The sequence below is a fragment of the Sapajus apella genome, unplaced genomic scaffold (genome assembly GCF_009761245.1).
Source record: "Sapajus apella isolate SASKATOON/1434 unplaced genomic scaffold, GSC_monkey_1.0 scaffold2, whole genome shotgun sequence".
NCBI lineage: Eukaryota > Metazoa > Chordata > Mammalia > Primates > Cebidae > Sapajus > Sapajus apella.
In genome coordinates this window covers 6,448,849-6,465,366 of record NW_022436942.1, presented here as the reverse complement: position 1 = coordinate 6,465,366, position 16,518 = coordinate 6,448,849, and the positions used below count along the sequence as shown (strand labels likewise).

The following is a 16,518-nucleotide window of genomic DNA, read 5'->3' as shown; positions in this document are numbered from 1 at the left end:
TTGTAAACCTATATCAAATAATATATTAAAATATTTTGGCATAGAAATCCTTCAAACCCTAGTTTTTAGCCATTATATATACTTTCTTCTTTTGTATGAGTCTAGTCTTTAGATGTATTGAAAGATCCTGATTAATATATTTGTGTTTACTCTTTGTGTCAGTTTTTTAGTGGTCTTCCTTAGGCATGCATATATTTATAAATCCGCAGTCTTGTTCACAATGGTTAAGAAATGCCTGTGTAACAGCATTAAAAATGAACAGATGCATAAATTGGACTCCCCCAGCTGGTTTTATATATATATATATAAAATATTTATATATATATAAAATATTTCATAAAGTTCCTAGAGAAGGGCCACATGAGTTTCCTTGTGACTAAAGCAGATAGTAAAACACAATTTATCTTTTTTAGTAACGTCAAGTAGAAAAAATAAAATAATTATAGTTTTTAATCAAGAACAATAAAGGTTTGTCAGAGCTGACTTTGGTATTTGATACAATGTTATAAGCATGTTTTCAGTAAAAATATCTTTGTACTTTTGGTTAGATCTACTTATTATTTCTTTTCAAAGTGCCAAAGCCTTTGTTTATTTTTCCCTACTTATATATTTTTAAAAATATATTTTTTATTGCTATATCATAGTTGTGCATATTTTTGTGGTACATGTGATATTTTGATACATGTATACAATGTATAAAGATCAAGTTAGAGTAATTGGTATATCCGTTATCTCAAACACTTTTCTTTGTGTTGGGGACATTATAGTTCTCATTTTCTAGCTATTTTGAAACATAAAATAAATTATTGTTAACTATAATTTTCTTGCTGTATTATTGAATGCTAGAACTTATTTCTTTGATCTAACTGTACTTTCATACCCTTTAACCAATCTCTTTTCATCAACCCCCTTCCTAGATCTACTTAGTTAGAATATGTATAAGTGTTAGTAATGCAAGCATATACGCATTTCATCAAAATAATATACCCTGTTAGAAACAAAACATCAATACTCTCAATTCTGTGAATTGACTTGTAATAAATGATATATTCAATTGCCCCACAATTTTGCAGAGGAGAAACAGAGTGGAGACTGAGATAGCGAGCAAAAGAATATGACAGTGAAGAACCTTGTGTTATAGCTTACTGTTAGTTGGCATTATGAGTAGTAACATTTACTATTTAATTTGTTTTGCTGTTAGGTTTATTTCAGATTGTATTCTAATTCCTATGGCATTTTTTATTGTTATGCAAGTCTTAGTGACTATAAAACAGAAAATACAAAAAGAAAAGCTAAGGGAGGGAAAGGCAAGTTTTAATTAACAAAACATCTAAATTACACATGATTTTAAATAGGAGTGTGGTTTTATTGTTTTCAAATATGTACAGTGAAATAGTTCTGAAATACCAAGTAAGCAAATTAATAAACGATGGTCTGGAGCCCCAGGAGGAGGTTAGAGATGTAAATTTGGGTTAATGTGCTTATTTAGCTTTTCTCCTTTTAAATGAATTTCATATTCTATGGTTAAAAATAATCTTTGTTTTTAATTTATAGAAGCTTATTGACAATTTGGGATTAGTTGTCACATTTTGATTCATCATTATAATGAGCTTTAAATATTTGAATATAATCATAAAATTTCAAGACACTATTGATTGTTTGGTCAGCCTAATACGTATCCAGTGATCTGGACTGATTCACTAGTAAATGTTGATGAGTGCTTTAGATCAAAGTCTACAGTATTTTCTTGATTTGGCTCATTCAACCATAGCTGTATGGTTTATATTATGATCATGATGAAGATATCTCATCTGAATGTAAAAGGCATATGTTTATGTTTGGACTAGTTTGGGGGAGGAATAAGAATCTAAAGTGTCCCCACTGTCTTAGTAACTTAAAGTTTGTGACATACAGTAACCTTGGGGAAAAAATGAGCTAAATAGTATACAAAGAAGAACAGAAACAGTTTTCAGAAAAAGTACAGGTAGTTGATTTGGGGCATACTTGGGAAATTAGTATGTTTCACTGTGATCACATTTGAACTGAACTTTAAATGACAAGACAGGCTGCAGGAGGTGAGGAATGGTATAAGTAAAGACAATGAGCTATGCTAAGTTAGCAGCTTGCGCTAAGTTAGTGCCTAACTGGTAATTCCACTTAGGGAAATTTATCGTTCTCTGTTTTATTTGAACTTTTTTGTAGCAATCAGTTATTATGGAGACCTTCAGAACATTTTTTAAAATTCAAAAGTGTTTAGGAATGTTTCCAATTTCTTATCAGATATTTCTCAGAAATTTGCCTCTTGTCAAGAATCCTGGCTGAAGTTTAATTACAAACCACCCAGTGACATACATAATAGTAGAAATGCAGTTTCAAATCAATTGTTGCAAGTTTATCAAACAGCATACCTAGGGTATTGTAGTGGAACTGGCACCCTGTGGGTTGTGTGCATGTAAAATTGGTAGTGTTTCTCTTGGAAATCAAAAGGATGATATATAATAGCTCACAAGAAAGTTATATGCTATATTTCTGGCAGCAACAATTAGAAGTCTCCTATATTCAGATATAAGGTACCTCAACACAAAGGAGCATTATGCTACTGTTGAAATGTTACTTTTTGACTGTTGTCTAATACATGAAAAATGACTGATGCAGAGCCAAGAGGAAAAATCAGCTTAAAAAATAGCTCAACTGGGCTGGGCATGGTGGCTCACGCCTGTAATCCAAGCACTTTGGAGGCCGAGGCGGGTGGATCACCTGAGTTTGGGAGTTCAAGACGAGCCTGACCAACATGGTGAAACCCTGTCTTTTAAAAAAAAAAAAAATAGCTTAACTGTGGCTACCATTAGGCAATAATTTGCTCACGCAAAAACTCAGAGGGGGCATATGGAGATGAAATACTATTGGGATGGTAGAATTAAAGAATATTTTTCAGTTTCAAAATATTTTTGTTATTGTTAGAATACTTTAAATTTTTTAAAAGCTAAGCTTTCAGGAGAAGTAGCAATTAATATTAGTGAATATTTGAGAAATTCTCTGCAACCTTGAGAGTTTTAGACATTTGGCTTTAAAGAGTATGGGATTTTAAAGCAGCGTTTTGACTTGATGTTACTGTAGTAAAGCTTTGCTTTACTAGGTAGGAGAAGGACCAATATATGATAGTGAAAATCAGATATCTTTTAAATGATTTTTGATTACCCTGTATACACAAAACATAAATTAATGGTTATTAAATAATGCTAGTTATCTGAAGAGATTTTCCTTTTAAAAATTTTAGTTTTTTAGAGCACTTTTGATTAACAGCAAAATTGAGGGGAAGGTACAGAGATTTCTTAGATCCCCGCCTTCCTTCACAGACACTTCCCCCATTATCAATACCAGAGGTGGTGCTTTTGTTATAATACATAAACCTACATTGATACACCATTGTCACCTAAAGTCCACAGTTTACATGAGGGCTCACTCTTGATGATGTACATTCTGTGGGTTTGGGCAAATATATAAAGCATGTATCCACTGTTAATAATATCATACAAAGTAGCTTCACTGCTCTAAAAAAGAATCCTCTGTGCTCTGCCTATTCATCCTTCATTCCCCCTTTAACCAGTAGCAACCACTGATCTTTTTACTGCTTGTATAGTTTTGCCTTTTTGAGAATGTCATATATTTGGAGTCATACAATTAAGGAGACTCTTTAGATTGACGTCTTTGACTTTGTTTCTTCCATGTCTTTTTATGGCTCATTGGCAGATTTTGTTTTAGGGTGCTGAATATTTCATTGTCTGAGGTACACCAAGTCTATTTTGTCCTTTCAACTACTGAAAGACATTTTGATTGCTTCCAAGTTTTAGCAATTGTGAATAAAGCTGCTGTAAGAATCTCTGTTCAGATTTTAATGTAGACATACAAGTTTTTAACTCCTTTGGCTAAATGCTCACGAGCATGATTCCTGGATTGTATGGTAAGAGTATGTTTAGTTTTGTAATAAATTGCCAAACTGTTGCCTAGAGTGGCTGTGCCATTTTATATTTCCACTAGCAATGAATGAGAGTTCCTGTTGATCCACCTCCTCACCAGCATTTGGTGTTGTAAGTCTTTTGGATTTTGGCCATTCTACTAGGTGTGTGGTGGTCTCTTACTGTTTTTGTTTGCATTTCCCTGATATGCGATATGGAATATCTTTTCATATGCTTATTTACCCATCTATGTATCTTTGATGAAATGTCTGATAAGATATATGGCCCATTTTTAAATTGGGTTGTTTGTGTACTTCTTGCTGAATTTTAAGAGTTATTTATGTATTTTTCATAATAAATTATTGGATATGGGTTTTGCAAATATTTTCTTCCAGTCTGTGCCTTACCTTTTTATTCTCTTAACAGTGTCTTTTACAGAGTAGAAAGTTTTAATTTTAATGAAGTCCAGCTTATCAGTTCTTCCTTTCGTGGCTCATTCCTTTGGTGTTTTATTTAAAAAGTCATTGCCAAACCCAGGGTTATCTACATTTTCTCCTGTGTTGTCTTCTCACAGAGTTTTAGTTTTGGATTTTATAGATAGATCTATAATCCATTTTGATAAAATTTTAATGAAGGATGTAAGATCTATGTCTAGATTCATGTTTTTGCACATAAAGTTCTAGTTGTTCAGCACAATTTATTGAAAAGTCTATCTTTTTTCCCTTATATTTCCTTTGCTCCTTTTAAAAAATGAGTTGACTGTATTTACGTGAGTCTATTTCTGGGTTCTCTGTTCTGTTTCTTCACCTGTTTGTCTAATCTTTTGCAGCTATCACACTATGTTAATTACTGTAGCTTTATTGTAAGTCTTGAAGTCAGGTAATGTTAGTCCTCCAACTTGTTCTTCTCTTTCGATATTGTGTTGGATATCCTGGGCCTTTTGCCTCTCCCTATAAACTTTATTTTTTACATTTTAAAATTATTAACTTTTAAATAATTCATTTTTAATTGGCAAATAATTGTGTATATTTGGGATATAGTATTCATGTAAACTTTACAGTTTTTCAATATCACAAAATAACTTGCTGGGATTTTGATGGGGATTGCACTGAATATGTAGATCAAATTGGGAAGAACTGACATCTTGGCAGTATTGAGTCTTTTTATCCATGAATGTGCAATATCTCTTATTTAGTTACTTGATTTCTTTTATCAGAGTTTTATAGTCTTCCTCATATAGATCTTGTACATAGTTTGTTAGATTTATACCTCAGTATTGTAGGGTTTTGGGTGCTACCGTAAAAGGAGTGCATTTTACTGTCAAATTTCTCACATATTCATTACTGGCATGTAGGAAAGGTGACTTTCATTATTTTTTTTAATCCTGCAAGCTTGCTCTAATTGCTTATTCTAGGAGGTTTTTTTGGTCTATTTTGGATTTTCTGCAGAGAAAATCATGTTATCTGCAAACAAAGATAGTTTGATTTTTGTTTTCCCTTAAACCTCTTTTTTTTTTTCTTTTCTTAATAAATTAGCTAGGACTTTCAGTACAGTGTTAAGAAGGATTGGTGAAAAGTGATGTTCTTTCTTTATTCCTGATCTTTGTGGGAAATTTTCAAATTACTTGTCATTAAGTAGGATGTTAACTGTAGTTTTTTTGTAGATATTCTTTATCAGGTTGAGGCTATTCTCTTTTTATTCCTAGTTTGATGAGTTTCTATGATAATGGATACTAGATTTTGCAAAATGCTTTTTCTGCACTTGTCAATAGGTTCATGTGATTTTTCTTTTTTAATGGATTACATTAATTTTCAAATATTGAACCAGCCTTGTATACCTGAGATAATCCTGTTTGATTACGGTGCATCATTTCTTTTTATACATTGTTGGATTTGATTTGCTTACATTTTGTGTCAGCAAATATATTATTAAAAATTTGAAAATGTAGCATTTTCTATTGTATATAATATTTGCTAATAGAAAACAATCGAGGTACACTTGATTAAAGTGTTTTTAAGAATTGTTTTCTTTTTTAATGAGCATTTTATTTGGTTAATAAAAATTAGATTTTTTAATAGCTGTTCTGAAAAAATTTGATTACGGTAAATACAACATAAAATTTGCCAATGAAGCCAAATTTGTCTGGGGTAATACCTGAGGTTGGTTGTCCCACTTCCACAGAAAACTAGGATGTGGACACACCAGAGCAAAGTTAAGAGCCGAAGTTTAATAGGCAAAAGAAAGAGAAGAGCTGTCTGTGCAGAGAGGGGTCCCAGAGAAAATGGGTTGCCAGTTATGTGGTGAAATGCACAGGGTTTTATAGATTAGCTTGAGCAGGCAGTGTTTGATTTGCATAAGGCACGAAATGTTGATTGGACTAGTTGCGCCTTTTGCATAAAGCATAGAAGTTGGCTGCCCCACTTTAATCTTTTATAATTTGCGGATGGTTCTCTACTTGGCCAATGCCATTTTGCCTGCTTCTTTTACTGGACACGGTGACAAAAGGGAAGATAGAGCCTCCATGTAGTGCATACTTGGCTTCCAGGTAGCCCTTTTCTGTTTGCACAGCTGCTGGCATTCACCCGTGCAAGCTTCTAGCTTGCTTATCTATATCTGCAGCTTGAATTTTCAGGCTGCTGTTTGTTAGAAGTGATTTGGGGGCTGCTTTCTATTAAAGGGGAGCCCTTTACTGAGGACTCCTTTAGCCTCACTATCTGCCTAAATAATTTCTTTCTGGCTCTTATATCACCATCTTAACCATTTTTTAAAATGTACAGCTCAGTAGTGTTATTGCATTCACATGGTTGTGCAGCTAATTTCCTGAAAATTTTTTTATAGTGTAAAACTACATCTATATAATTTTTTTTTTGTTTGTTTTGTTTTGAGATGGATTCTCGCCACTTGCTCAGGCTGGAGTGCAGTGGTGAAGCTCACTGCAACCTCTGCCTACCAGGTTCAAGCGATTCTCCTGCCTCAGCCTCCAGAGTAGGTTAGGTGGGACTACAGGTGCCCATGACCTCACCTGGTCAGTTTTTGTATTTTCAGTAGAGATGGGGTTTCACCATGTTGGCTAGGCTGTCTTGAACTCCAGACCTCAGGTGACGCACCTGCCTCAGCTTCCCAAAGTGCTGGGATTACAGGTGTGAGCCACCAGGCCTGGCCAATTCTATGCTTTTTAAAAATCTTTCTTCCCTCCTTCCTCTGGCCCCTGGCAACCATCATCTACTTTCTATTCTTAGGAATTTGACTACTTAGGATACATCATGTTAGTGGAATCATGTAATGTTTGTCTCTTTGTGACTGGCTTATTTCACTTAGCATGAACACTTCAAGGTTCATCCATGCTGTAGAGCATGTGTCAGAATTTTCTTCTTTTTTCAAAGCTTAATAATATTCCTTTATGTATTACATTTTGTTTATTCATCCATGGATTGATACTTGGGCTATAGTCATTTTTGGCTATTGTGAATTATGTTGCTGTGAATATCTTTTTGATACTTTCTTTTCTAGGAGCTATTGATGTTCAACAAATTTCATTAACCTGTAAATGCCCCTTGGAGTTGTGGTCACACTGCTTTATTCATTTTTGAAGTATTTACTGTAGAATTCTCATTTCAGTTACTATCAGCTGAAACTGGACAATTTCTAAGATTATATATATTTTTTAATACACAGAAAATTAAAGTAATTTAAAACTGTTTTAGTTTCATCTTGAAATATATATTTGCTCTGGAATGACTATATTGCAGCATGATTCTCATGCATTTCAAAATACTTTATTTAAAAAACAACTTGAGGCAGCAAAAGTATTATAGTTTTCTGACTTTATCCATGTGATGTGCAGGGCCTCCTTGTCTCCTGATCTCAGTAAGCTTACAGTGATCATTTCAGATCATAAGAGCAGAAACGACTTAGTTCTAAAGAGACTGTTTGAAAAGTATTTCCAAATAGCTGCAGCATTGGATGACTGTACTTGCCTGAGTTTTGCTTGTTCATTGAAACCAGAACTGTTGTGCCGAGCCCGTTGGTGACATGGTCCTTCTGCTGTCCCAGGCATTTGCTTCTCTTTACACCTGTTCAGATTCTGGCATAGTGCACTCGAGGAAGTCATGGAGTTCCGACAGGTTCCAGCACGTGTGTCCCCTTTGGAAAGGGGAAAATTATGTTTTGTAAGAGACCCCAAATCAGAGTCTCTTACAAACCCTGGGGTGAAACTATTAGAAATGGTATTATTATTCATTTATTTTAAAAAATCACAGCAAATAAAATTTGTTAAATACATGTGATCCCTCTCCTAAATCATGTTTCATTTGTTCAGTAAATATTTCTAAGACATAATATTCTGTTGACATAGATCACCCCTTATGTTTCATGTAACACAGATTTTATCTTTCTTCAAGCCTTTTGTTTCCTCCTCTTCTCTGAGGTTTTAAAACCAGTTTTAACTGGCTTAAAGTGTGTATGTGTGTCTGTTCTGTGTGCATGCGTGTACATGCATGCATTTTCACTTTCCTTTGTTTTGATTTTATCACCACCTGGCCTTTTCATCAAGTTGCCTGGTGCTTAAGTATCAGGGCTTAGCTTTCTGTGTATATTATGAGACTGACATAAAAATTGATTTGTTTTCTGTATTCTTGTGGGCATGAGTATGTGATCTTAGGGAGTGTCAGTCAAAATTATTTAGTTTATAGAAATAAATGTTTATTTACTCATTTGTTTGAAAGGTATGAACCAAAGTACACATATAAAAAGATTATGGGTTTTAATATTTTAATAATGCATTAGTCAGATTAAGGATGAGGCTAACACTGTTGATTGAGGATAATTTGGCAATTTGCACTGACATAAAGGAGAAGGAATTTATTGGTACATGTAATTAAGAATACTGAGTTCAGACATGGGGTGAATCAAGGGACTGTAGCAATGTCATTAGGAATATCACTTTATTCGTTTATTCTTTTAGCTTTTTTCTGTTTCCTGACAAACTTTCCTTAGGACCATTTATAATAATAATGAGTAGGTTTCTCTAACTGGTTTAACCACTCCAGGCGGATATTTTTCCAATTTTCTAATAGCTTCAGATAAAGTTTATAGCTTCAACAAAAGTAGAATCAAGTATCTGGCTTTGCTTGGATAAATCTGCTAAACCAGTCACTGTGGCCTGACTGATAGAATGCTCTGAGCAAGTCTGGACCATATGTTCACTCGCTACTGAAGTGAGTGATGCACATGGGATGCAGTTAGGATTGAGATAAGCTCTGCAGTAATGACAGGAACTAAAAGTGAGAGGGATACAAGTTTCTCCAAAGGAAAATCAGGACTCTTTAGTTACTAGGAGTAAGATAAAAACAAGAATATTCACGATAGTATAGAAATGTAATAATAAAAATGTGCTATTTAATGATTGCTATCATGCTAGATTCTCTGTGTGCCTTACTTAAGTGGTTCTCAAATGTTTTTGCATATTAAAATCACTTGAGAATGTTTTAAATATCTCAGTGTACTGGCTGCACACTAGGCCAGTTAAATCAGAATTTCGTTAGTACCTAAGCCTGTTTGTTTTGAAGTTCCTTAGGAAAATCATGCTAACAGAAACTAGGCAGATGGAGTTGGTAGAGCCAAGGTTCAAAAAGAGGGATTTCAGGGGACAGAGAAGTTCACATGGGAGAAGCAGGATCCAATGAAGAGAATAGAGGGTCCTCACAGAAAGACGGGAGAAGGACCTCCAGCCTAGGAGGTACCTTTCAAAAGAATCCTGGAACTCTGATCTAGTTTTAGAGAGTACACTCAAAATCTTAAGAATCAAAGTTCTTGCCAGCTTCAATGGATGTTCAGTGGTTCAGGAATCTGACTCAGCAGTGGATCCCCATCAGTCAGTCAGAAGTGAATTCAGAAGTGCAAACGTAGGGTCCTGGGTCCAATGATGAATCTGATTCTGAATCACAGCATCATAACGATTAAGGGGAAAATTATTCAGTGATACTTGTTAAAGCATGATAAGGCTGACTTTCTTTAGAATCATTGAGATACAGGTATAGGGACCACGGCAGTAAGATTTTGGTACTGGGGAAGAGAGACTGGGCTCAACTCCAAATACAGCGTGGGCAAGTGGGAATTTATCCCCAAGGAGCAGGGTAAGGGTTGGCAGATGGAAAATTACTATGAGTAACATCAGAGTATGGGGTTTCTGGGTAACACAGCCTAATGTTTTTTGCTGAAGATGGCCAGAGTAATCAGAGTAATTAATCTGGGGACTGGTGGAGGATAAGGAACCTGATCAGATGTCAAGGGTGGGGATACTCTTGCTAAACAGACTTAGTAGGGTTCTTGCTAAAACTGTTTTTTTATAAGGGAAAGCACAGGTAGGTCCTACAAGAAGATTCTGGAGACTGACTAAAGTTTGATCAGAACCTTTGTCAATAGACATGACCTTTATGATGCTTGACTTTTTCCTTTTTATGCATTTTGTTTTAAACAGGCTAATAGCTCGTCAGCTTGCTAAAATCCATGCTATCCATGCACACAACGGCTGGATCCCCAAATCTAATCTATGGCTAAAGATGGGAAAGTATTTCTCTCTCATTCCCACAGGATTTGCAGATGAAGACATTAATAAAAGGTAAAATTATGTTTACATTTGAAATTATGTTTTATGTTGCTTTGCTGTATGATAGGGTTTCAAAGGTAATTGTAAAGTTTCATTGTAGAAAATCTGGTTTTCATTCTTTACATTGAAGTAAAATTAGCACTGATTCTTTGGCTGTAGATAGCACTACAGAAATAACTGCCTCTCTATCCCCCTCAGTGTCCCCTCCCAAAAAATACACCCTACAACAGCAAGGGTCAGGGGTGGAAGTAGGGGAACACTATTTAAAAATAAAGAGGTAGGTGGTAATGGTGAAGCAAGATTTTTCTTGGCTTTATAAGATATTGCAGAGTTGAGAGGCAAGTCTAATATTATATAAAGAGCACAAGAGCCTGGAGCCAAACTGAGATTAAATCTCAGTTCTGCTAGTTAACATTTCTTTTGTGTAATTCACTCAGCTAGGGAAGTTACCTATTTTCATATTTATTAAATGGAAATAATGGTAGTATATTAACCGTATAGGGTTTTTGTGAGGATTGTGTTAGTATGTATAAAGTTCTTTGAAACAGTGTTTGCTCATCACTTAAATGTTGAGGTAGCTGCTGTTTTGATAATTATTATTGTTATTCAGAGAAGGTTATTTGAGTTACATTTCCTAGGATCTCCAACGTATAGTTTAAATCCTTGAGGTTAATGATACTTTGGAAAAGCTGGAGAGGTACTATGGTAAAAAATAGGAAGAAAACACTTGTCCCAATAGAAAATAATACAGCTAGAACAAAAGACACGATTTAAATATTAAATACATTTTGTATTTCTTTTATTCCATTTCATTTGTTCATGGTTATAACGTTTATAATCTTTTGAATCCCACAACTTTCATTTAACACTACCTTAAAAAAAACAAAACAAAAAAAGCAAACATTTTTGACCAGTCATACCGTTTTGAGAAAAGCACACAAGGATTACTTTTGAATGCAGTAGCGGGGAAAATATAGGTAGAAACCACTTGAACAGGCAAATTAAGTAATGTAAAAAGAATCTGTGTTATACTGTTAATGGAGAAGCAAGGAGTAATTTGAGAGACTTTGAAAAAAGAATCAAGAGATTATGACTTACAGTGTTAAGGGAAGGAGGGAAGAAGTATAGGAGTTTTATAAGCCTGGTTGGTGCTACTGGGAAATTAGTGGTAGCAGCCCATTTGTGTTTCTTTTGATTTTTTAATCAAATTAATACAAATATAGATAATAATCAGTATAGATGAAGATAGGACAAAAAGCTATGATTTCTAGTCCAGCTCACTGTGCTGCCTCCTACCCTTCACAGTCTCCCTACCCTGAGGCAATTTCTGTAGTAGTTCTGTTTTGACTTAACTGTATTATATAAGGATAACTGTAATTCTTATCAACTGTAGACAGTAGTTTATTGACTTTTCTGAGAATTTAGATTTATATTGCATTCACTCTTTCAACCTTGAAATACGTATTTTTAATTTTTAAAATAGTCTGTGTAACTTTAAATAATATACTTAAATCTCTGTTGATTAAATGCTTTGTTTTAATTTTGTCTTCTATAAAATTGAGATAAATGTAAATTACTTAGAATAGTACTTAGTACTTTCTCCCCAATTTTTTAGTGATTTTTTTTAACTTTTGTCCCACATTTTAATTGCTGCTCAGTTTCTTTTATTCATGTCTAAGTTTATTATAAAGGTTTTCTTTATTTTAACTTTTGAAATAGAATAATTGGTCTGTTTGAATTCAGCAGGATGTGCAATTAAATTGAAGGGATTTATTAAAAATAGATTATAATCCTTATTCAAACTTGAAAATAAACGTCATTAAGATACACAAGATGTAACTCTTCTTTTAAAACTAAAAGGTTCCTAAGTGATATCCCAAGCTCTCAGATTCTTCAGGAAGAGATGACTTGGATGAAGGAGATTCTTTCCAACCTGGGCTCACCTGTTGTGCTTTGCCATAATGACCTATTGTGTAAGAATATAATCTACAATGAGAAACAAGGTAGGTATTTGACCTTAGCAGTAAGTAAAGTTGATTTCTTTTATGTTCTTAATGGTCATTTGATTTTTGTATCAATAAAACAAATTCAAATGCAAGGAGTAAGATCATGCATGAAACCTTTAAAGATTTTCTTTTAGGTTATCAAGTTACGGTAACTGTGATAAGTGAGAATATATATTCTTTTTATATTTGTATAAAATATGTTTTTTAGAATTGGTTTGTTAGAAACAGTTTGTGGTTTCTGTGGGATTTTAAAATATAAAACGATGAAATGATTTTGTTTATAAGTTTAACTGCAGAACTTATTTGGTTATTAATGAGTTGAATGTGTACCCACTTGTAATGGGGGATGTGGAAAATCAGCAAGTTGACATTGATTAAACTGCTTTATAAATACACAGTGTTGGTAAAAACAAATGTGTCTCCAGGTTTCTCATTATCTATTTATTATGTTGATTTGTTAGATATTTTGATGCTAAGGAGAGAGCTACAGATGGAGGAGATACTATTTGTAGTTGCTCAGGTTTATATCTACTAAAGTAATAATCGAAACCTTAGTAAATAATTTCAACATTTTTTGAGGTAGACTGATACTTTTTGGTGGAATGTTTTTGTGAGCGTTCATATTTGTACACTGTATTCAATTTCTTTCTGTTTCCATATTTAAGAAACATTTGGGTGTATTATATTATTGGGTAAAGTGGTTTGAGGTTTGGTTGCTAAGTGATAGATGTCCTTCAATGCTAAATTGAAATTTAAAAATATAATTTTGGTTGAAGGATTCTTATTAACTTAAAAAATATTTTTGAAACTGTATTTTCATTTTGTAAGAAACTAGTTCCCCCGCCCCCCACCGCCACCTTTTTGTTTTGTTTTTGAAATGGAGTTTTGCCCTTGTCACCAGGTTGGAGTGCATTGGCGCGATCTTGTCTCACTGCAACCTCCATCTCCCAGATTCAAGTGATTCTCCTGCCTCAGCCTCCTGAGTAGCTGGGATTACAGGCACACACCACCCACCGCTGATTATTTTTTTTTTTTTTTTTTTTTTTTTAAATAGAGATGAAATGGGGTTTTTGCCATGTTGGCTAGGCTGGTCTCGAACCTCTGACCTCAGGTGATCCACCCACCTCAGCCTCCCAAAGTGCTAGGATTACAGGCATGAGCCACGACACCCAGCCTTCCCTTCTTTTTTTTTTTTTTTTTTTTTTTTTTAAAGTGACTGGATCTCACTATGTCACCAGGCCTGGAATGCAATGGTGTAATGATGTCTCACTGCGGCCTTCAACTCCTGGGCTCAAGCAGTCTTCCTGTTCCAGCCTCCTAAGTAGCTGGGACTACAGGTGCATGCCCCCATGCCTGGCTAATTTCAAGTTTCTTGTATGTGTGGAGATGAAATCTTGCTATGTTGCCCAGGCTGGTCTTGAATTTGTGGCCTCAAGTGATCCTCCTGCCTTGGCCTCCTGAAGTGCTGGGATTACTGGTGTTAGCCACTGTGCCTGGCGTGGAAACCAATTTTTGAAGATAGTTATTATAGTTGGAAGACCAGATTTTGAATCAAAATTGTGCTGTTGTAAATATACTAAAGCCTAAGAATTCACATTAGCATGGTCATAATTATATTAAATTACTATTTATGACCCTTCTTACAGTGTAAGGCGGGACTATGAAAATACAAAGGTCGATAGATATAGCTGACTTTCATTTTAAGAAAACCCAAGGTACACTGTCAAGAGTAGTAGGCTTAAGCACATATTTCCAAAGTACATTTGAGAATTTGTTATGCTTGATATTTCAATGTTAATTAGAGATTCTATTTTTCAGAAACATACTGAGCAACATTTTTGTTTTGAATCATCTTGAAATGCTTGTGTGGCATCATTTTAAAAATTTCAGGCATACCCTAAAACATTAAGTACTTGACAGTGTCCTTTAACGTCTTGTTGTCTATTTATCATATATAATTATCATAGTACATTTGCACTACATTATTTACTGGTAACCAAATCTCAATGCCATTTGTGAGACTGAAGCATTAGTTACGCATAAAAGCAGTGTATGAGCTTGTAAATTCAGTGCAGGACCTATTAACACATTTTATGTAATGGAATTTCAAGTGAGGGACTTCATCTTACATTTGAAGTGGACACTCAGCTTTATTTTTAACTGCAAGTTGATCAAAGAGAATCTGTTATTTCCTTTGGAATATAATTTTAAACTTTCACATTTTTATTTTTTAAGTTTCTTTTGCATATTCATTTCATAGAACAAACTTGTTTATAAAACCAAAAAATAAGGGACCAAAAAAATCAGATTACTTTGTCTTGGGTATTAAAAAATACAATTTCACTTTATGATCACCTATCCTCTAAACTGTTGATCACTTACGTGCAAAGTTCCCGTGTTTTCACATAAAACCTTTGTTCAGTTTGGCTTTAAGAATGCAAGGTTGTCATTTGTTTTTGTGCCAGGTACTTGAATCATACTTTTGTGTCTAATTTTCCTTTCCTACACAGAAAAGTTTTACAGGTCCACAGATGAACTATTTTGATACATTTTCAAGAATTTTCCGTTTTTATTGAAGTCTATTTTGTATCATTTGTTTTTTCTTTGTCTGTGGTTATTTATGTGTCTTAGTTATAGAAATGTTCTTTTTTTTTCTCTCCTTACCAGTGTTTATAATGTTCATTAGTAAGGCTAGTTTTGATCCCATGGTATCTGTTTAAAAAAGTAATTTCTATGTGATTAGTTGAAACATAAGCATTAAGAAATATGGTTAGAATGTTCAAATAAAAATCTAAAACTAAAGTATGGCAAGAAGCTTAGTCTAGTCTTTAGTGTTATGTTTCAAATTAGGAGCTAATAATTTTGAAGTAATTTAACTGTATGACACATTTGAGTGTTTAAGTAGAATATCCCATGCCTCATACTTAAAAAGTATAAATTATGTAATTTAAGAAGCTTAATAGGCAAAAAATAGTCAATGTTTAGTAAATTTAATATGTAAACAGTTATATATTTGGGGTTGTAGCATAGCATTAACACTTATGGCAGCAATCTTGAAAAGGTTAATTAAAACTAGAGATACAGACTGCAGTTATTTACCTTCTTAAACTAGTTGCTTTATTATAGCATATAAATGCCATGTTGAGTCTTTTGAGATTAAGATAATTTCCATATAGAATAAATGATTAAGCTGCATATTTACAAACATGTTTGATTTGTTCTTACTTCTTAAGTCATTCATATGACTTGAGCTCTGGGTTTCGTTATTATGTACCCAACTTTGAGTTACCAATAGATAAAACATAATACAATGAAAGCGAAGGGACTGGCCTTGAAATCGTAACGCTCAATATTTATCTGCAGTATGTTTCAAACTCTTCTCAGAAGTACAAATTTTAGGCCAACTTCTTAAATTTATACTGGATCATCTTGATGTCTCTGCATATATGTTTAAACCACAGTAACTTAGATTTTGTACTAGAAAATCTCCAACTCTTAAAAGCAGATGTATTCAAAGCTTAGTTACTACTGAGAGAAGTCAGAAAGAGCATAGATTTTGGAACCAAGCACATTTGAGTTTAGATCCTTACCCAATTACCTACAGAAATGAGTAGTATTAGACATGTCATTTTATCTCTTTATGTCTTTATGTAAAGACACAGACTGTTCTTGGCAATTTACTTCAGAGTCACCTGTGGTACTTGGGAAAAAAATTTGGATTTCTGGGCCCCACCCATGACCAATAGAACAAGAATTTTTATAGATAGGCTTAGAAATTTTGTGTTTAACAGATTCTGGGGCAGTTTTTTTTTTACTATTGTTAGTCTAGAACTTTAGTTTGCTTTATTTGTAACTTACAGACAATATCTACTTCAGATGAATGCTAACAAGATTTTAGATCATGCATATAAAATATATAGCACTGGACCAAGGACTTACCAGCTCTTAG

At 33.9% G+C, this 16,518-nt stretch overlaps 1 protein-coding gene across 1 annotated transcript in view; it reads left to right on the top strand.

Moving 5' to 3' along the window:
- The window catches only part of ETNK1 (ethanolamine kinase 1), a 62,643-nt gene that overhangs the window by 23,175 nt on the left and 22,950 nt on the right, over nucleotides 1–16,518 (top strand). Inside the window, exons 3-4 of the mRNA XM_032287363.1 lie at nucleotides 10,435–10,575; nucleotides 12,424–12,566. Of these exons, the coding sequence (XP_032143254.1) occupies nucleotides 10,435–10,575; nucleotides 12,424–12,566 (284 nt within the window). The remainder of the gene's footprint in view (nucleotides 1–10,434; nucleotides 10,576–12,423; nucleotides 12,567–16,518) is intronic.